At 39.9% G+C, this 21,546-nt stretch overlaps 1 protein-coding gene across 1 annotated transcript in view; it reads right to left on the reverse strand.

Annotated features, from left to right (window-relative positions):
* LOC135214700 (uncharacterized) overlaps positions 1-21,546 on the reverse strand; it is a 42,674-nt gene that overhangs the window by 12,599 nt on the left and 8,529 nt on the right. Inside the window, exons 5-6 of the mRNA XM_064249034.1 lie at positions 7,092-7,365; positions 5,189-6,084 (exon numbers count right to left, since the gene is read on the reverse strand). Of these exons, the coding sequence (XP_064105104.1) occupies positions 5,202-6,084; positions 7,092-7,365 (1,157 nt within the window). The 3' untranslated portion in view covers positions 5,189-5,201. The remainder of the gene's footprint in view (positions 1-5,188; positions 6,085-7,091; positions 7,366-21,546) is intronic.

Below are 21,546 nucleotides of genomic sequence, written 5' to 3' on the forward strand. Positions count from 1 at the left end.
GAGCTAAGCGGTACTGAGCAAACTGCGTCTCCTTGTGAGAAGCCCACCTTTTTATCCATAACATGCAGCTCACTTACACGTCTCATGGACGCTAAGGCTACCAAAAATAAAGTTTTATTGGTTAAGCTTCTCATAGATGACGAACAAAAGGGTTCAAAGGATGGACCACTAAAGGACAATGTTCAGATTCCATGCCACAGAATCTTTCGGACACTTGGAAATCTCTAAAGATTTAATTAGACCAGAAAGGTCATTCAAGGACAGATATATTCCTCTATGTTTTAATACTGAAGCAAGTATCACTTTACATATATACCCTAATTGTCGAAGGAGCCAAACATTTAGAGTCCCTTAAAAATAGAAAGAAGTTCCACTGTCTGTCTACACCATCTTCTAAAGACTCCCCATTAAGACTGGTAACGTCTATTAGAAGAAGCACTTCTGCAGTTTGTGATAGCTTCTGCAGCTCGCTTCGAAAAACCTTTTGCTCTGACGAGACTCCTGGCAGTCTGAAGCCTGTCAAGGCCAGAGAAGACAGGTCTTGATGGAATCTTGCAAAGTGTGGTTGTTTGAATAGACTTCTTTAATGGCAGCAGTCTGGGGAAGTCTACGAGTAAACTGAGGAGATCTGGGAACAACACATTTCTTGGCTAGAACAGCGCTATGAGGGTAAATGAGATGTTTTGGTGAATAAAAAACTTTGTTCAGCACCTGCGTTATCAGGCCAAACAGGAAAAAGGCGTATGCATCCAGTCCCGACCAATCCAGCAACGTTATGTCGACGGACCATGCTACAGGTCCCAGGACTGGAGAGCAGAAAAGTGGTAGACGGTTGTTCTTCAAAGTGGTGAACAGATCTCTTGCTGGACTTCCCCAGAGTTTCCACAGGTCTGAGCAAACCCTGGTATAGAGAGTCCACTCCGACGGTAGCACTTGGTGACTCAATGCAGCTCATCCGCAATCATGTTCATTTTCTCCTGGACACACAAGGAATCAGGGACACTTGATTCCTTTCTGCCCACAGAAGCAGATCTTTTGCCATTTTGTGAAGGGTGAATGAATGTGTTCCAGCTTATTTCTGGATGTGGGACAACACGGTGGAATTGTCTGCATGGACTGCTACCACCCATCCTGACACGAGGTGAATGAATGCTTGAAGCCCCAGGTGAACTGCTAAAATGTGAAGAGATCACTGACACTTCGACAACTTCCGAGGTTTTCTTCTCTCTCAACAGGGCTCCCCAACCTATCTAGCTCCTCCTTGATTTCATCCTTGATGTCAAATGCTGTTGAGTCCGGTTGAGACTTCCTGCACCAGGACACCTTCAGGGAGAATTGAAGGGGTTGCATGTGTAGCCTCCTGAGTCTGATAAACTGTTCTACCGAAGGTAATGGGCCTAGCAGACTCATCCACAGAACTGCGGAGCAGGACTTCGATCCAGGAATTCTTGTATCACTTGGAGACAAGACTGGACTATCTTCAGGGAGAGAAAAGCTTGAAAAACTAGAGTATTCAGTCATCCCCACTCTGAGTCGATAAAAGTTGGGATTTCTCCTTGTTTACATGAAGCTCTAACGAACGAGTTAACAAAAGAGTCCTCTCAAGATCCTTCATGCACTGGCTTTCCGAAGAGGAGTGGAGAAGCCAGTCGTCCAGGTAAAGTGACACTGGTGCCTAGAAGATATAGCCACTTCCCTAGAGGTGCCAGCACTTGCATAAACACTTACGGTGCAGTTGAGATACCGAAACAAAGCACTTGAAACGGGAAAGTCCTGCCCAAGAAAATGAACCAAAGATATTTTCTGGAATCCTGGGGAATTGTTATGTGGAAATATGCATCCTGCATGTCCAGGGAGCCCATCCAACCCCCCTTGGCGAAAAGACACTAGCACTGAGCGAGTTGTTTCCATGTTAAACTTGGTTTTTTACACAAACAAGTTCAGAGCGCTTACATCCAATGACTTGGGGACTATGAACAGACTGTTGTAGAACCTTGGGATGATTTGTCAAACACCTCTTCCACTACTGCTTTCTGAATAAAAGCTTCTACCTCCTGAGCTACAGCCAAAAACCTCTCCGAAACTGGAGAGTTGGTGGATAATGTAATTGGAACATTGGAGAGAAGCGAAGGGTCCTTGAGAGGAATGAAGTAACTGAAACAAAGAATCTGGATCACCTATGAGTCTGCCCCCACTGCAACTCCACTCCTCCTGAAAGAGGCTCAATCTGGCACCTACTGGAGCATGAAGGATTGTAAGATCACTTGGAAGCCGATCTAGATGTGAGTTTAGTAACAGTCTTGGTCAGGGCTAGCAAATTTGAATGAGGTCTAATGAAGGGTCTGGATTTATCTCCTCGAAAGGGTTGCTGCTGTAAAGGTGACCCAAACTTAGCAGAAGTCGCAGATGTGGACTTTGCATGTTTAGTTGATTGTGCCAGCAGGTCGTTAGTTAATTTCTTCTCCAAAGCAGAGAGAATCTTACTGTTTCCTCAGGGAAAAGGTGGTTCTTGTCAAGAGGAGAAAACAGTAATGCAGACTTCTGAGATGAAGTGACTCCTCTAGTGACAAAAGAGCACCAAAGCTCTCTTTTCTTCAACGTGCCAAAAGCGAAAAGAGAGGCAAGCTCATCAGAACCATCCTGAATCGACTTGTCGGCGCACGACAGTACGCCAAGCCAATCTGAAACTATGTCCTTTGGAAGAACGGGGCAGTCCTCCATCTATGTAGCAAGTGCTCCAATCATCCAATCAAGAAAGCTCATTATCTCCAGGGCCTTGAAAATATTCTTGACAAAGTGGTCCACCTCAGGGGACAAAAAGTAAACTTTTGCTGCTGAAAAGGCTGACCTGCAGTTAGCGTCTACCAAACCAGAAAAGTCTCCTTGGGAGGAGGGAAGATGCTCCCATAGAAGGAGTTTCTCCAGTGACGTAGAACCTGTACCTCTTCTTTATATGAGTTTCAACGGCGGAAAGGCGAAGGAAGCTTTCCCTAACACCCTCTCGGTCGCTAATCAATCCTCAACATCATGAAGAGATCGCTTAGAAGCCTTAGAAAGCAGTAGCTTTGGAAGAAGGGGATCCAAAAGATTCCTTCTCATCAGGAAAATTGAAACGGGAGACCTGGGAGGAGCTGCTGCAACAAAGTAATTTGGGAAAGTGTCAAGAAAGTGGCGCAGCAGACTCAAATAAGCCGAAGGCGGTAGAGTCACCATCTTGTTCTTCATCATCTGATGAAACAGGAGACAGAGAAGGCTCTGCACTCTTAGGCCCTTGCTGATTCACTTTCATCCAGCTCATTAGCTACTCCAACTGATGACGAAGACAGGCCAAATTTGTGTCATCTTGAGTCACAGTCAAAGCAGCTGGAGTCATAAGTGTCGACACATTTGACATAGAAGGGTTGGCACCTGTTGAAGAATGCTCTGAAAGAGAAGTCAAAGCTTCACTCGTCGTATGCAGATGAGTCGAACGCTTCAACTGAGTAAACACGCGACACTCATCAAGCAAGTCAGAGAAGTCCTGTCGCCGACTTACGACTACGAGGCCAAGTCCATGTAGCGATGCTGCAAGAGGGGTGTGGACTATTATCCACTTTCCTAGTCCTCTTAATTGAGAGTCCTCTTAATCGGAGGTGGGGAGAGGACATTTTCAGTCGAACGTCTCTTCAAAGGCTGTGAAGCTGAAGAATTACGGCAATTGTGACGTCCTACAGGCGAAAAATCACTCAAATCTTTTGATAACTCAGCAACAAATGAAACGCCTTTACAAAAGTGATTAGTTGACTCCTGCTGGTGCACTGCAGGATCAACAGAGGAAGCAATTGCTTGTGGGGAATCCTTACCAGTCTCCATTGGACCTCCAGTATGTCTTCAACCCAAGGCAGGGGAGCAGGACAGGGACCTTTGTCTACGAGAACTGGCGGGACAAACAACTGACCCCCTCACACTGCACTACACTAAAACTTTTCACATCACTATCAGCCCTACACTAACAATTTTCACATCATTATTAGCCTTCTCAATGAAAGATTTCACAGATAACTCTAACTGCATCACCGTGATAGCTAAAAAAATCAAACTTCTCGAATTTAGATTCGAGGCTGGCAATGGTATCAGAAGAAACTCCAGGGGAAGCTGGTAAAGAAGTTAAAAGAAGCAGGAGAAGAAGAACTCAAGATTGGAGACAAAGTCTGAGGACGAGGGGAAGAATAAGAACAGGTGCCTCAATAGGAGAAACATAAGAGGCTACACTAGCTTTATTTTCAGCTCTAAGAGCTTCCTTCCTCTTCCTATTCTTGATAACTTCATCAGAGTGAGACACAAAAACTTTCCATTGCTGCTCACTCCAATCCCTACATTCCTCACATGTACACTCCCAAGTGCACTCAAAGCCCCTACATTTAATGTACTTAAGAGTGCAAATCATATTTTTGCTTCACTAACCTAGTCCTGCACCCTCCGGCGCAGAACCAAACTCCTGACGGACTAGGGTCAGACATGATGGTATATAAAGCCGCAAAACTGAAGAAAAGCTAACTAGCTAATTAGCCCAATTCAACAAAACATGAAGTTCAGTACTTCACCAAATATGGTAGGAAATAACCATTCAAAACGATGAAGAAAGGTCTGCACTGACCAACGATGTTCACCAGAAGTCGGCAGAGAATGAATTGTCTACAGCTGGTCTGTTATACCTGTTCCTTCCCTGAGTAGGGGGAGACCCTGTCACCTACATCAGCGATGGCAGCGCTACCGTGAAGTTCAAATTTTGGTCTGCCAAGTAGGGAACCTACAGCTGTATAATTGTTTGGTAAGACACTGCATTAAAAACAAACTATACAGACAGTCACTGGTTATCGGCGGACTCTGCTAATGGCGATCCAGTTTGCCATAATCGGTGACTTATGGGACCATAATGGGCCGTTTTCAGTTACTGGTGCCAGAAGGTGCCGATAATAGAGTTATGGCGCCATAACATACTTATCAGCGGTGCCATTAACCAATTATCGGGTGCCATTAACTGAAACTTGGTGCCTATAAATTGCTGAACTTCAGTTAGTGGCAGTTTTCGCTTATCAGCACCCAACCAAAGTTAGTGGCAGTTTTCGCTTATCAGCACCAAACCAAGAACGGAAACCCCGCTGATAACCAGGGACTGACTGTAGTATTGTAAAACAAACTATCTTACCTGTATCAAGGATTCAATCTTCAGTGGTATCTTCTGATGAAAGCTCTGTAGGAATTTCACTTGCTGACTCAGGCTGATCTTTTTCTAATACTGCATCAGGACATGCACTTTTACACTTGTGGCACCTACTACTTTGCTGCTTAACCCTCTCTAATTCATTCAAGGTAGTTCTTAGCTGTATCTTTAAATTCAAAATATCATCTTTAAGCAATGTATTTTCTGACTTATATAAAATAATCTGCTGACTCAAACGATTCACTTCTTCTCTAGTTTCACTGTTTTCTTTACGAAGATGTTTGATGATTGTCTTAAGGTGTTGCTGATACTGAGTGCGTTTTGTGCGGGAATTTTGTGCATAGGTACGATTCTTTAAGGTTCGTCTCCTCCTCTTCAGGTCGTTCTGCAGAGCTTTTGGAAGACGGCAAATTCTCCTGTTCAATTCTCTAACAGTGAGTGAAACTAGTTCCTGATCCGTCATCACTGAGCTGCTAGATTCTTTTAATGGTGGTGAACCTGATAGAGGAGACTTGCATGGACTATCTAATAAAAGAGCATCTGATTCTGTATTCTGCTGTAAAGGGGACTTGCATGGATGATCTAACAAAAGAGCGGCTGCTTTTGCATTCTGTTGTAATTTTAAGATATCAATCTTAGGAGCAATGGGAATAAAAGCCACATCCCCAGATTTTGATGTTAACCGCAGATCAAGCGGACTGGCCTCATTAGCAGCTAGTCTGGACACTTCTGAGAGCGTAGCACCTTGTGCAATGTTCATCAATAACCTAGATGCCAAAAATTCTCTTGATTTAACTTCGTCTACAGATAAAGCAGAACTAGGTGATGCTAACAAGTGTTGTAAGAGCTGAGGCATAAGAGATTCTTCTGATGAGGCTGTTCTGTTGAAAAAAAGATTAAATGTTAAAATTCCTTCTCAACACCTAAGAATTTTAAAATAAGTATGATTTAAGTTCATTCTGTTCATTATTAATATTCTACAGTACTAAATTACTAACTTTGACTTCCAAATACTGAGTATTTTACTCCAAATATTGAATATTATCTCATTTCATTAGAAATATAAAATAAAATTTCAAAAACCATACACTAAAATTTTACTGATATCTTATTTACAATAAATAAGGAAATTAGATATCTACACACAAAACCTTAAACAACTGACTTAAAAGGCATTTTTGTATAGTGAAATGGTAGTGTGCCTGTATGGCATACTGTCCATTGCCTCTCATCAATGGACTGGTTAAACTAAATAGTACCAATGAACTGACTAACATTAAAACCCAGATATCTTTCCAAATTAATCAGTTCCCCTGGAAGTTTGTGAGGTTGGTTGTTCTCCTTCAACTTCCATTGTAGAAAACGTATTCGAGACTGTATTTTGGAACCAGTTTTCCAGAGATACTAGGTGCCCAATCATGATCTCTCAACTCTTCATTGGTTGTCTTGAACACCTCTTTAAAACTCAAAATTGCTGCTTATCATCTCCCTCCTCTTCCGATTTTTAGTTATATGTCGTCTGACACTGTTCAAGTATGCTGATGACAGAATCTTGGTGATTACCCCTTACGGTACATGTCTGACTCTTGTTTGTTATTCAATTTCTTTTTCTACTGAATTATCAAAGTCAATCTGCACTGAACCTCCAGAATTAGCTAATATCATTAATTACAATATCTTACATGTTATAGAGAATACTTACTGAATAGTGTAGGCTAGGCTACAATATATGTATAGATGGTATACTGAATACCGCAGTGTAGGCTAGGCTATATCAGGATATGATTTTTCCAACAAAAGATGGTTTTTTTTTTTAACCTAATCCAAGTGTAAGTAGGACAATACCTCTAATTACAAAAAAAGTATTTAAAATCAGAGATAAACATACGGTGCATAGTCCTCATCAATCACCAGGGCCTCATCATCTTTAAGTTCATAATCCTCATCCTCCTCCTCATCAGTATCATCATCATCTTCCTCATCATGGTCCTTTGGTGAAACATCGCACGGGAAGAATTCAAAATCATCAATTTCCTCTTCTTTGATTTCAATATCTATTTCTTCAGCAGTACGCTTCCTTGCTGGTGGTGAAGAACCCCTAGTGCTGACATCTTCAGTGTCAGAAAATTCCTCAGTTTCAGACAATTCCTCTTTAACTGTACCTGTAAGGAGAGATATATAATTCATAACTCTAATTTCTGCCATATTCCCTGTAGAACACAGGGCCTCTGGACAAGAAATCCTTTGAGTCTACATAAATAATTTGGTGCAACAGAAAAAGAATTACTTGTTTCACATATGAAATGAGGCACACTAGGAAACAAATAGGCAGTAAAGTAACCGAAAGAGAACAGACATTTCATAATGCTACATAACTTGAAATATGTACTCATTAATGTCATAAGGTATTTCATAATGGTAATTATAAAATTCATGGCCACATCAAGAATGTCCACATCAAGACTGTAAAAGAAAAAATACAAAACCACATTTCTCAGGCAAAGAAAACTAAAATAAATTCTTAGTATACATTATGTTAGATATTATCCAATTCTCAGAGTACTTTTTTCTTTTTACCTTCCTATATCCTACACTGATTTGAGTTAATTAAATTTATGCTGTCAAGCCAAGCACTGGGGCACTTTTAGCGATCTAGCACTTAAGAAAGTGAAAAGAGGGAGCTGGAGTGGTTGGACAGCAAGCTAAAAAGATCCAAAAATAAAGTGGTGAAATATAAGGATCTAAAGATGGAATTTGTGGCAAGCACTAAGATGTACAGTGGGGCCCCTTATTCGCGTTCTCCGGATTCCCGGACTCACGCATTCGTGCATTTACATATCCCCCCATTATTCGCAGGAAATTCATCTATTCAGAGTACATATGTATTTTTCTTTCGCCTATTCGTGGCATTTTTCTGAGAAATATCCACAAATTCTGTTTTTTTTGTTTTTTTTTTTATCCCCCTCATTTTGGGACCACCTTGACGTGGTGAGGGGGCTCTCGAACCTCAGGAATCTCTTCCCAGGTTCGAACCCAAGAGTCCCATATGACATTATATATTTTCGAGTAAACTTATGTGGACCTTTCCATTTTTTGCCAAAATTTTTGAAAGCAAATAAATGAGAAAACATATCATGGCTTAACGTGGAGTTAAATCCGAAGCTAAATAGTGAGAACTGTGGTAGATCCATCATCTAACCCGACAATGTTCGGACCTTTTGTTTTTTCAGGCAGAAACTATTCTGTGGAGCTGGACCACGGATTCCAGGGGGGGCCTGGTTCTAGGAATAGAACTCTCGGCATTCTATCCAGTTTGCCCATAATGTATTAGGATGGGGATAATTGTATTAAACATAATACTCTTAGTCCTAGCAAGCGGGGGTTCTGCTTACACTTGGGCCATACTAATCATGTTATGCCATCCCCTTTTGCTTTTGGGGTAGGGTAGGGATGCGGACATTTGGGAGTCCTTTCTCACTTGTGCCTTTGGCAGAAGATTTAACTTCGCGAAGGGCCAATGATATCTTTTCAAGAATTTTTTTTTTTTTTTTTTTTTTTTTTTTTTGTTTTTTTTTTTTTTTTTTTTTTTTTTTTTTTTTTTTTTAAACTCAAAATTTATGAACTGTGAAATAAATGATTTGAGTACCCCCTGGGCCCCATGATGGAAAAACTACGGCACAGTTGATGACCATTGGCACGTCACTCCCGACTTTTCCTAGGTACTGCCACAAGTAGTGAAAGTACTATAAAAGATACAAAGGACACCCTGTTCCAAGTAAAGCAGCAGAGCCAGAAAACAAATAGAGTGCATAAATAAAAAAGAAACAAACAAAAATAAATTGGTAAAATGATATTGTTATTGTACAATAAAGTTTCATACATACTTACCTGGCAGATATATACTTAGCTATAGACTCCGTCGTCCCCGATAGAAATTCGAATTTCGCGGCACACGCTACAGGTAGGTAGGTCAGGTGATCTACCGGCCTGCCGCTGGGTGGCAGGAATAGGAACTATTACCTTCTAAGGACAGATTTTTCTCTTCCACCTGTCTCCTGAGGGGAGGCTGGGGTGGGGGCCATTCAATCGTATATATCTGCCAGGTAAGTATGTATGAAACTTTATTGTACAATAACATTTTCATACATTCAACTTCCCTGTCAGATATATACTTAGCTGATTGGCACCTTTGGCGGTGGGTAAGAGACAGCTAATTACTGATTAGACAGGTAAACAACATACGTTGTAGGTAATAGATAAATAAACCTTGGTTCCTATGTGTTTAGACGAAGGGTTGACTTCCTAGCTATTGCTAGGTGTCTGCTTCGTCTCAAGAGCCTCAGCGAGGATGTGACCTATGGCTAAGAGTTCTTGTAGATCTGTCAATGGGGTCTTATCCACTTACTCGACAGAATCTAATGGTCATTTGTCAATGGGGTCTATCCACTACATGACATACACCTATGCCTAGGGGCATAATTAAGGAGCACAACACCGATCCCGATCACCTGATCCTAACACGAGGGTTTGTGCTTAGTTTGAAAAAGAGCTATCCCCAAACTCCTTTCAAACAAACCAAAAAAAAAACACTATGTTAACATAAAAATTAACTCTCTTAGTTAAGGATCAGTGTCGGCTCCCTATCCCAGCAACGTATCCGTAGAACACGTAAAACCAAGAGAGAAGGATCTCTCGTAGGTCAACTTGACCTCCTTCGTGCAAAGGGAAGTCAACACAGAGTTGCATCTCCCTTAAGTTACAGCTAATATGTCCTTCACGACATATTGTTATGTAACGAACAAGAATTCATAAAAGCTCGCACTTCAAGCGCTTTTAATTCTCAGCTGTTTGAAGGAATCATCAAGTCATTCATGAAGTGCTTTTAGCGATCACACTTATTTCAAAGAAGACCAGGGCTTCCTTTGAAATGGATCTTTTCTGAATGAAGCCTAGAGCCTGGCTTGCGCCTGGGTGGCGCCTCGAGTCTGGTTGGAGCCTCGAGCCTGGCTGGAGCCTCGAGCCTGGCTGGCGCCTCGCGCCTGCTGACACTTGGTTGGCGCCTAGCTCCTGGAAGGCGCTTTTCCGCCTGACTCATGGCTGGCGCCTCGCACCTGGAAGTAGATTCGCGCCTGGCTCCAGACTGGCACTATTTGGCTCTGGCCCTGGCTGACTCCTCTCCACTTGCTGGAGCTTCGAGCTTGGTAGAGTCCCGAGGATGTCTGGCGATGCCCACATCAGACACTCTTATCTGTCTGACTTGTTCGCCTCCAGCGCATCTGCGCTAGGCTTTGGAGGCCCCCCTTTTCTCTTCATCAGACAATGACAGTGTTCCTTGAAACTGTCTGCCTCTGGTTTTTTCTTTTTTTACACCTGTTTTGGCATTTGGCGCCTGGTTGGCGCTACATTGTCCGAAAGTCCTGTGAAACTCCACAATGGTTTATCAGGAGATTGGAGAAGGGTGGAAGAAATTCTTCCACTTTGAGCTTCTGGCCTCTCCGGCAAGGGAAGGTGATTGTAGTAAACTACATCCATTAGACGATAGGACATCTAACAGTACGAGAGATAAGTCTCTTCCTCCGAGGAGGATCCTTCTTGAATCCTTCCGTTGCTAACGAGATCTCTTCTTACTTGCTGATGAAGTTCCTCGTTGCAGAATCTTCCCTATCCTTGTCCAAAGGAAGGGAAGGGGCTTGGAAGTCGAAGGAGACTCCGAGCTGAAATTGGGAGGATTCCTGATTTCTAGCTCTTTACTGTATCTCTCTGAATACCTTCTGGGAAGCATTTCGAACCCTCATCGCATCCCAAAGACTTTGTAGGCAAAAATGTTTAAACCATCTCTTCATATGTAGGTGAAAACGTAAGTACCCTGCCTGGGCAACGAAACTTCTATCTGAAATCGTTGAGTCAGGAATAGAGGGTTTTAGTTCTCTTGCCAGACATACTATGCTGGCAAGAACCCATTGCCGAGTCTCCATTAAATCTGATGCTAGATTCCAATGCACAAAAAATTCACTGGTCTTCTTGGTAGTTAAGGGCCAAGAGAAAACAAAGAATTCCCTCATAAAATTTCTCAAAGAAGTTTGATGAGGAGCAGTTCCATCTTGTCGGAACACGTAATCTGAAGCCACAAAAGATCTAATTCGAAGTACATGATATCCTACTCTTGTCGTATTGAGGTATCGTATCAGATCCCAAAGATCTTAATCCTCTGCTATCTCTAATTCTCCTTGTATAGACAGAGTATAGCCTTTTACTGTGCTCTTTGATAGCAGATATATATAAAGTTGATTCTTCCCTCTGAAAAGGAAGAAAAAACCTATATGTGGTTCACAGAGGTATCAGAAGAGGACAGTTTCCTCTTCCATCAAACACGATCTGCAGCAATTCTATGTCCTGGCTATGAACTATTGTCATTCACCTTTTTAAAAATACCTCTCATTCATGGTCCACTTCTGGTCAGTTCTGCACGAAGACTGACTCAGAGTGGAGAGGTTGTTAAGGTCCATTTGTAATAGATGCTTATAGAATATTCAGACTGTCTTGGAAAAGACTTCCAAAAACATGCTGTGAGAAAGAACGGTGACCTCTGTGAATCCCAACACTCTCTAAGGCCAAAATGAGGCATAAAGTATTATCCTCTCTTTCTTTGACGCCCTTTATCTTAAATTCTGTAAAGCATTTATATTTAGGGGAAAAAAACTAAAGTTTATTCCCCTTTCTATAAAATAAAGATGGTGTATATTGCTACCTCTCTTGGTTCAAGGAAAAGGAAGCAGTCTACAGGAAGCCTGTTCGTCTTCTACCTTGCTAAGAGATCTATGAAGAAGACTTTCCGTAGGTTCTCACAACTCTTTGCAATAAATGTTAGACATACGTTAACAGTTATTATCGTTGATCGAGAAGGTTCTCACGGACATGCAGGATCTTGCATCGAACCTCTTTTTCCAAATAGGTTCTCTTTGTTAACGCGAACAGGAGCGAAAAAAGATTCTCAATGCTCTTTGCGATATGAGAGTGTCGTGGAATTGGCCTAAGTGATTAAATGGGTAACGAAATCAGGAACGAATCTTGCCGTTACCGAGCGTGCTGTCTGAGAGGCTACTGGACTCTTATGTTAATAACTCGCTAAAACGAGAAAATATCTTGGATGGTGCTCTTGGCTCACTGCGCCAGGCTGGCGCTTCTGGCGCATTGCGCCAGGTTGGCGCTTCAGACCGGCGCTTTCTTCTAATATGTGCCAGAACATCTGTGCCTTTATGGTACCCGACATCCTTACACATGTTAATTCCGTTCTTAGTAGGAAAAAACTCTTATATACGTAGTATATTCTATTCAGGGAAACCATTTCTGCCACGAAGAGAATGTTTCCCATTCCACTCATCCATCTTCTCTTGAGCAATATCTGATTCTAAAAAGGTTGTGTGCGTTTCTCGAAAGACTTGACCATACCGTAGTCTTAAAGTGAATTCTCTACTACATCCATCTTCTCACTAAGCATGTATTCTAATAAGCCATGCTTTCGTAAGCATGAGAGCATTATATAATATAATGTTCTGCTGTGTTAGAATCCTTTAATAATGTTCCCTACGGTAAACAGCATTGAAAGGTTATAATATCTTTCTTATTGAAAGCTTCTTAGCAAAAGGCAGACAATATTTTATTTATGTTAGCTTAACTATCCCCTCCATTCGAGACTAAGTCCATGATTGTAGGGGGAATATACGGTTAACCATTCGATCCCGTTGGAGAGAGAGATGCAACCGACTGCTAATGACCGAGACCTGGATGGTACTGTATTGGCCTTACGCTTACAATGACAGCCCGGCCATCTCGCTCGCTGCCTGGCTGCATTCATCGTGAGTTGCCAGTTACTTCATTTAATGAAGGAATATAATAAAATTATTCCCGAGCCTAAGGAAGCTCTCAATAATGCCAATTTAAGCCAAACAACTTTTGTTAAATACCGAAGCCGAGTAGTAATTGTCGTAACAAACATTTTAAGCGAAGTCCTTACCAGGAAAATCCTGTAAGGATATAGATAATTTCGTAGCGAACCACAAAGGCAACTATGGTATGCGTATATGACTTGTCATTCAGCAGTCGTATGCAGCAAGTCTTCCTACTACATTCTTTCCCCTCCGATGCGGAGAGAGAATGGAAATTTTGCCCTCTCCGTTCTTTTCGTCAATAAACACGAATTAGCATTAGTCGAAAGAGATCGCAATGAAAACTCTCGGATCGAAGAGAATCCCTCAAATTTTTATTCTCTTGTAGATAAGGCCGTATTCTACGCCTCTATTATCTGGAAGAGCCTCTAATCAATGAATGAGAGCTCGTACGAACCTTGTTCAATTTGCAAACGATTGCCACTCTCTGTAAATGGTTGGTTGCATTATTTTAGAAGGAGGAAGATTTTAATATCGTCTTATTAGTAATGAACTAATTTTTTTTTCAATAAAAAAGGTCGCTAAGGTCTTATAAACTGAGAGACCTGCTCCCTTATTGGCTTCCAATTCCGATCTATCTTCCATTTCCTGTCCATCAAGTTGGGAGAAGAATGAGCAACCGGAGGAGAGCGCCTCCTTCCGTAAGGTGAAGGGCTTTTAGCAGTACCGATTCTAACCTGACAAGGGCTACGGCCGCCTGTGCGACATCTTGAGTCCCCGCCAGGAAAAAAAAAAAAAAAAAAAAAAAAAAAAAAACCGATCTTGCTCTTGCCATTACTTGCATTAAGACTATCCTGAGAAGGGCGACGGACCGCCTGTGCAACAAACTCCCGTCCTTATCAGGAGAAATCCTCGAATGTCTTTCACCTTACGCAGAATCAGGATCTAACTCCATATCCGATGAAGATCCTGGTTTTATAGCTTCAGGTGCTTAGCGCTCATCTCAGGCGCTTTGCTCCTCGTTTCAGGCGCTTCAGGCGCTTGAGGCTTTCAGGCGCTTTGCGCCTCATCTGAGGCGCTTCAGAAGCCTTGCGCCTCGTTTCAGGCGCTCCAGGCGCTTTGCGCCTCATTTCAGGCGCCCCAGGCGCTTTTAGCCTTGTTTCAGGCGCTTCAAGCGCTCCAGGCGCTTTTCGACTCGTTTCAGGCGCTTCAGGCACTCCGAGCCTGTTTTCAGGAGCTTCAGGCGATTTGCGACTCCTTTGAGGAGCCTCCGACGCTTTTTCGCCTCTCTTCAGGCTCTTCAGGCGCTTTGCGCCTCGATTCAGGCTCTTTAGGCACTTTGCGCCTCATTTCAGGCTCTTCAGGCGCTTTGCGCCTCGTTCCAGGCTCTTCAGGCGCCTCGAGCCTTGTTTCAGGCGTTTCAGGCGCTTCATGTCCGAGGAGCTAGAAGCTTAAAAATTATATATGTATGTTTAATCATTAACCGAGATCCATAATTCATTCGATCAACATATATTCTTTAATATCTAATTCGTTCTTCTCAGATAGATATATTTTCATATAAATGTACTGATGAGGAATTTGTGAAATAACTCTTTCAAACCCCATGGGATAGAGCCTCCGTCTATTTGTACGGGGGACGAAAACAGGATAGGGCAATGCCTCTACCGCAACTGTTATCGAAAGATATCTCTCTGAGGTTCCGATATCTACGACGAGATATCTTGCATCTTCATTGAATCTACGCCGTTGAAACTTTCTTCTCCTTATCCGTCAACACGATAATAATAAGGGGAACACACACTTAGGACGCCCCTTTCCAATGGCGAACTTGGCAGTCTGGGACGTTCTACAGAACCTGCCGAGGGGACACCTGATCGGTGGGGATTCTCTGAAACCCCCCTGCGGTTGTCGACATCCTTCTCCTCTGGGCTTGTGAGCTTGGAAGAGGTCTAGACCTGGGAGCGAGACAGAGCCGATCAGACGCACCCTCCATTGCAATGGTGGGGGGGAACACTATATTCACTTCTTACCTTTTAAAAGCTTGCATTTGAGCTATCCATTTATCTTCAATTTGCATATATAAATTTGTAGTTTCTGAGGAGTAAGAAGTGATGAGGATGCAACAACTACTAGTACTGCTAATACTCTAACTGCTCGTTAGCACAAACTCTATTAAAGCTTATAAAGTTAAGCGTATCTAGTTATATGCTCTTCTGACTTCCTAAAGTAGGAAATTAAAAGAGTTTAATATTTCCTTAATAAAGTTGTAACCTTTATTACATGTAATAATGAATAAATATTAAGAATTCTCTTTTATGGCAAACTATGTGAGTGTCTACCGATTATTTCGGTAGTTTTCACTTAGTATTTTCTTCGAAATTTCGAAGCGAAATTCATTAAAAAGTTAATAAAAGCGTATGTCGAAACCAAAGACCCAGTACTTCCCTGCAAAAGACAGCCCATAAGATCGATGGCGATGAAACACGAAAATCAAATCAGGAGGAACCGTAAACGTATGTTTACAGTCCCAAACGATAGAGAAAAATCTGACCTTAGAAGGTAATAGTTCCTATTCCTGCCACCCAGCGGCAGGCCGGTAGATCACCTGACCTACCTACCTGTAGTGTGTGCCGCGAAATTCGAATTTCTATCGGGACGACGGAGTCTATAGCTAAGTATATTATCTGACAGGGAAGTTGAATGTATGAAACTCCAATATCGTAACAATGGAACCATATATGATGAACAATAATTCTGAATTAGAGACAAATAATCCTCCCAGCAATACAGAAAAATATAAAAAATCACAATAGACAAGCAACATACATAAAACAAGGACCAAAAAAGAAACAAAAATTACCGACTTAATCCCACATTGGTACATTTTGATGACCTCTTTGGACCAGATAATTGGTCAAGATTTCTAGTCCTCAAAGCTGACAACAAAATCTCAGCAGCGATGCTAGAAAACAAATTACTTAACATATATCCAACACAAGACATGGAATGCAGACACATCAAGGACAATGAATGGCTTATCCAAGTAACCAATAAAAAAGCAGTCCACTGCCTTTTTAAGTATACAACCAGAAATAAATAATATAAGGTAATAATTACAAGCCTGAACATTGAATTATGTACAGGGTACAGTCATCCTACCCAATAGCGAGCAGGAGCTTCCTTCAAAACAACTATTGCTAGACTCCCTAAAATTGAGATATAACAATATCCACGATTTAGAAATATACTCTATTTTCAAGTAGGAAAGATAAAAGTAAAAAATATCAACATTGCCAAAATAAAATTTAACAGGCCAAGTACTTACCATTTAAAATAAAAATTCTTGGACAAAATAGAGAAGTTCGTCCTTTTGTTCCTAAACCATTACAATGTACACAGTGCTCAAGGTATGGACACACATACAAAAGATGCCGTAATAAAGCTATATGTGCAGTCTGTGCATCAGATGACCATACCACTAATTGGAACTGTAATCAATCAAAATGTATTAATTGTGGACTAGCCATCACGCAAAATCTAAAAGGATGTTCATTTTTACCAATATAAAACAGAACTTCAGTTGTTAATAAATAGGACAGGAATGTCAGTCATGGAAGCCAGACTTGAGCTAAAAGTAAGAGGCGTTAACAATCCATCCAAACCCCCACCTTTTCAAATGTGACTAAAAATCAAGACATCAAACAGCACAATGACAAACAAGATAGTATAACATGGAAACTGGATTTCATACCAATAATACTGAAACCCAAAATAAAAGTGATATTACAACAACTAATACCACCACTAACATAGATGATTCAGTTATCCATGGAAAAGAACTTCCAATAGAAGAAGAATTAAATAATGATGATAATCGAACTGGCAAAAAGAAAAGAATTCTAGAAAGAACCCCACCTAAGGGAAAAAAAGTAAATATTGAAAATTACAATCAATCAGAGAGACTCCAACTACACCAGGAGAACATTTTAAAAAAGATATTTAAAAACTAACCTCATCACAAGTGGAAATACACAATTACCCTCAATCTCAATCAAACAGCCAACATCTGGACAGTAAAGATCACTCTTTACATTTCCATCAAATAATACTAATGAAAATCATACCATTAAACCAAACCAAAATATAACTATCACCCCCCAACCATCCACAAGACCGAAATATCCCATTAACAACAACAAAACAAATAACCCCTCAAACCAACAGTCCTTATCACTACAGAAAAGGAACAATAGAATTACAAAACCAGAAATTTCTAAAGCTAGACAAAACTTCTGAACCAATAATTAACATTACCAAACATGCTTCATCTTGTGGTTGTAATGAATGTTTTGTACGTACATATAACCAACTAACTACCAAGACAGAGGACACAGTACGAAATTGTATTGACAATTCTACCAAATTAAGGAGGTGCCCTTTAACACACCAACATGAGAACGAATTATGTTCTGAATCCTTAAAATACAAAAAGGAAATTATAAAATCAAAAATAGACTTATTAATATTCAACTATGAAAAACAAACAACTCCAGAATCTAATAACCAACATACAAATACAACGATTAAAAAACCACAAATAAATTCAAATGCATATAAACTACGAGATAAAGTAAATCAGCAATCAATTTACAGAATTTAACACCAATTCCTCCCAATAATGGAATATAAAATCATTCAATGGAATATAAATGGTCTCTTCAACCCGACTACGTCTGGGTGAATTACAAAGAATCATACGAGACCACAACCCAATGTGCATATGTCTACAACAAATATAGGAAGTAACCCTACAAATATCCAACACTATAAAATTGCCTGTTATTCACCAACTGACGGTGGAAAATTAGGCACAGCCATAAATACGTTCATAATAGCATTACATATGACCGGTTGACATACCATCTATGCCATATCAAATAACATCAATTAAACTGTATATGCCTGATAAAAGTAAAATTACTATTTGTAATTTATATAACCAACCAAATTTCAATGCAAATTTCAGTGATTTTTCTGAACTTATTAGCAAAAAAAGTATACAGGAACCATACTTATAGTAGGAGATTTTAATGCACATAATCCATTATGGGATATTAATAACCCTACTGACACATCCGGAATCAACATAGAGAATACTATAATGAAACACAACCTGTATTGTCTCAATAAAAGTGAAGTTCCACATATTTTTCAAATACACACCTAACCTTTTCTTCAATTGACATTTCATTATGTTCAAATGATGTAGCGAGAAATTTGAATGGAACGTCCTAGACGATTCATACACAAGTGACCATTTCCCAATCATTCTGAACTACTTAAGTAATGTCAAAATATTGCCACCTACAAGATATAATATCCAAAAAGCTAACTGGGATAAATATCTTTATACACACGAAACATACCACCATTCCCACATAATGAAGATCACAATACTACATGTGAATCCTTCTCAAACTTCATAATAAATGCTGCAGATAAAAGTATTCCAAAAACCAAAACACATTCCACAAAATCCCCTGTCCATGGTGGAATCCAACATTAACAAACATTAAGTAAAATAAACTATATTGAGTCGCAATCTAAACAGACTCAAAACTCGCCTTAAATCACTCAACAAAATGCCCTATAGTATCAAACATATTAAACAAAAAATAGTTATAACAAACATAACAATTAACCACATTACCACTATATAACAAATATACAGCCAAATTTAGAAAAACGGTTAATAGCTGAAAAAATCGCATCATGGAAGGAATATGTCTCAAACATATCTTCAAACACATCCACAAGGGATGTCTGGCAAAAGATAAGGCAAAAATCAATGGAAAAAACATATAAGACCTCCAAGAAGTGCATACATTTAAATGGAAAAATATACCATGATACTTATGAAATATCAAACATATTGGGAACAAGTTTTGAAACATCATGTCTTTACTCTCCAGCCTAGATATCACATTTTCAAAGTAATCAGAAAACAAAAGAAAATATAATACTCAATTTTGAAACTCTTGAAGACCTGGAATATAACTATAATTTTTAACATGGATGATCTAGATAATGCCATCAACTCTTGTCATCCCTCTGCACCAGGATATGATGAAATATCATTTGAAATGATAGAAAAATTAGCTCCTATAGCTAAATCATATTTATTAAAATTTTACAATAGTATCTGGCTAAAACGTGTCTTTCCTGATAAATGAAACATGCCATAATTATTCCAATAAACAAACCAGGAAAGGATGCAAGTAATCCATCCAATTATAGACCGATATCTCTAACAAGTTGCCTACGCAAAATCTTAGAAAAAATGGTTAATGCACGATTAACGTATGTATTAACCAAAGAATCCATTTTAACTCCAACACAATCTGGTTCAATAGCTGGCAGATCAACCCTAGATCCCTTAACACATTTAGAAGATCATATCAAAAAAGGCTTTGAACAAAAGAAATTACAGTAGCTATATTTTTGATATAGAAAAAAAGCATACGATACAACATGGAAACATAACATCATGCAAAAACTCCACTCCAATGGGACTAAGAGGGCCACTTACCAATATTTATTAAGAACTTCTTAACAAAACAGAACTTTTCAAGTAAGAGTAGAAAATTCCTACTCAGTAACCTATAAAAAAAAAAAAAAAAAAAAAAACTGGAAGAAGGAATCCCTCAAGGTAGTGTCTTGAGCTGTACATTGTTTGCTTTAGCAAATCATGACATTACTATAAATTTACCAAGTGGTGTAAAAAACAGTTTATAAGTTGATGACTTTGTCATTTACTATACGAGTAGTAATCTGAGACATGCTCAGAGAGTTCTCAGTACTGCCATTTCAAATATATGTAGTTGGGCAAATTCAGTTGGATTTAAATTTTCAACTGATAAAACAAAAGCAATCGTCTTCTACAAAGACAAAAGGTGGATGAAGAACCAAACAATCAAACTGCATCTTTATAGCACTGAAATACAATTTTGTACAAAAATCAAGTATCTGGAGTAATATTTGATCAACATTTAAATTGGAAAGAGCACATCAAATACATTAAAGCCAAGGGCATCAAAGCCCTTGCCATATTAAAAAAGTTATCACACCACTAATTGGGGAGGGGGCAAAGCGAGAAATAGATTACTGCTGTCCAATATATTCATCCGCCTCAGAATCTGCATTAAAATCTCTCGATGCAGTGCACCATGAAGGCGTGCGATTGTGCACAGGAGCTTTCCGATCGTCCCCAACAAACTCACTTTTGGTGGAGGCAGGTGTTTTGCCCTTAAAAAACATCACCGTAATTTAATAACAATACAAAGAGGGTCTTTCAATGCAAGCGGGATCGTCTCCTGCAACTTACTGCTTCCAAACTGTAATCAAGTAACAGCAGTTAATAGTACTAGCTCTTTCCCAAAAAGAGCTAGATACATAATGAACATACATAATATGAATCCAATTTTTCACCCACCAATGGAATTGCCACCACCATGGATTTTAAATAGAGTAAAGATATGTACCTCCCTGTCTTACCTACTCAAAAAACAAATGACAAGTACGGAAATGTACCACCAACATGCTTTGGAGCAACATTAGAAGAAAAGGCGACAAATTTATGATATATACAGACGGCTCCAAAAATAATGTTGGAGTAGGAGCATCTGCATATTCGAAAAATATGTTAAGTAAAAAAAGCCTACCTTCAATATCATCAGTATTTACTGCTGAAGTCACAGCCATACAGATGGCTCTAGATATGATATCTGAGGCAAAAGCAAGTGTGTGTGTTATTTTCAGTGACTCACGTAGCGCTATAGATGCAATAAGACAGTATAAACCAGGAAACCAAATAGTACAGGAAATTCAAATAAAAATTCATACAACTCCTCCAATCAGGAATATCAATGGAAATATGTTGGATCCAGCACACGTGGGAATAAAAGGAAATGAATATGCAGACTCTGCTGCCAATTAGCCTGCACTATCCCTCCAACAATTTCATATGCCCCCAGTGTCAGACTGGGTAAAATCAGTTAAAACATTAATTTACCAGGATTGGAAAGAAGAATGGGCCTTGTGCCAACAACAAATAAACTTAAAAATATAAAAACTGAAGTCTATGCATGGAGGACATCCTCACAGGAGGAAAGAAAGCAAAAGAGTGATCCTAGCAAGGCTACGTATAAAGACAACACAAGATTCTCACATGGTCACTTGATGTCAACACCACATGCTGACCCAGTGAAATGTAACAGATGTCAAACACCCATGACAGTACAGCATTTGCTTGTTGAGTGGCCCAATTGGACCAGCAAGATCTATTTATCTGCGGATTCGGAAATGAAAAATATTCTTGCGGAAAGCAGGGATTTTTCAATTAATAAAATCAAATTTTTTAAATAAGACGGGTTTCTCAAATAAAGTCTAATTTTT

This window comes from Macrobrachium nipponense, chromosome 19 (genome assembly GCF_015104395.2).
Source record: "Macrobrachium nipponense isolate FS-2020 chromosome 19, ASM1510439v2, whole genome shotgun sequence".
In the NCBI taxonomy this organism is placed as follows: Eukaryota; Metazoa; Arthropoda; class Malacostraca; order Decapoda; family Palaemonidae; genus Macrobrachium; species Macrobrachium nipponense.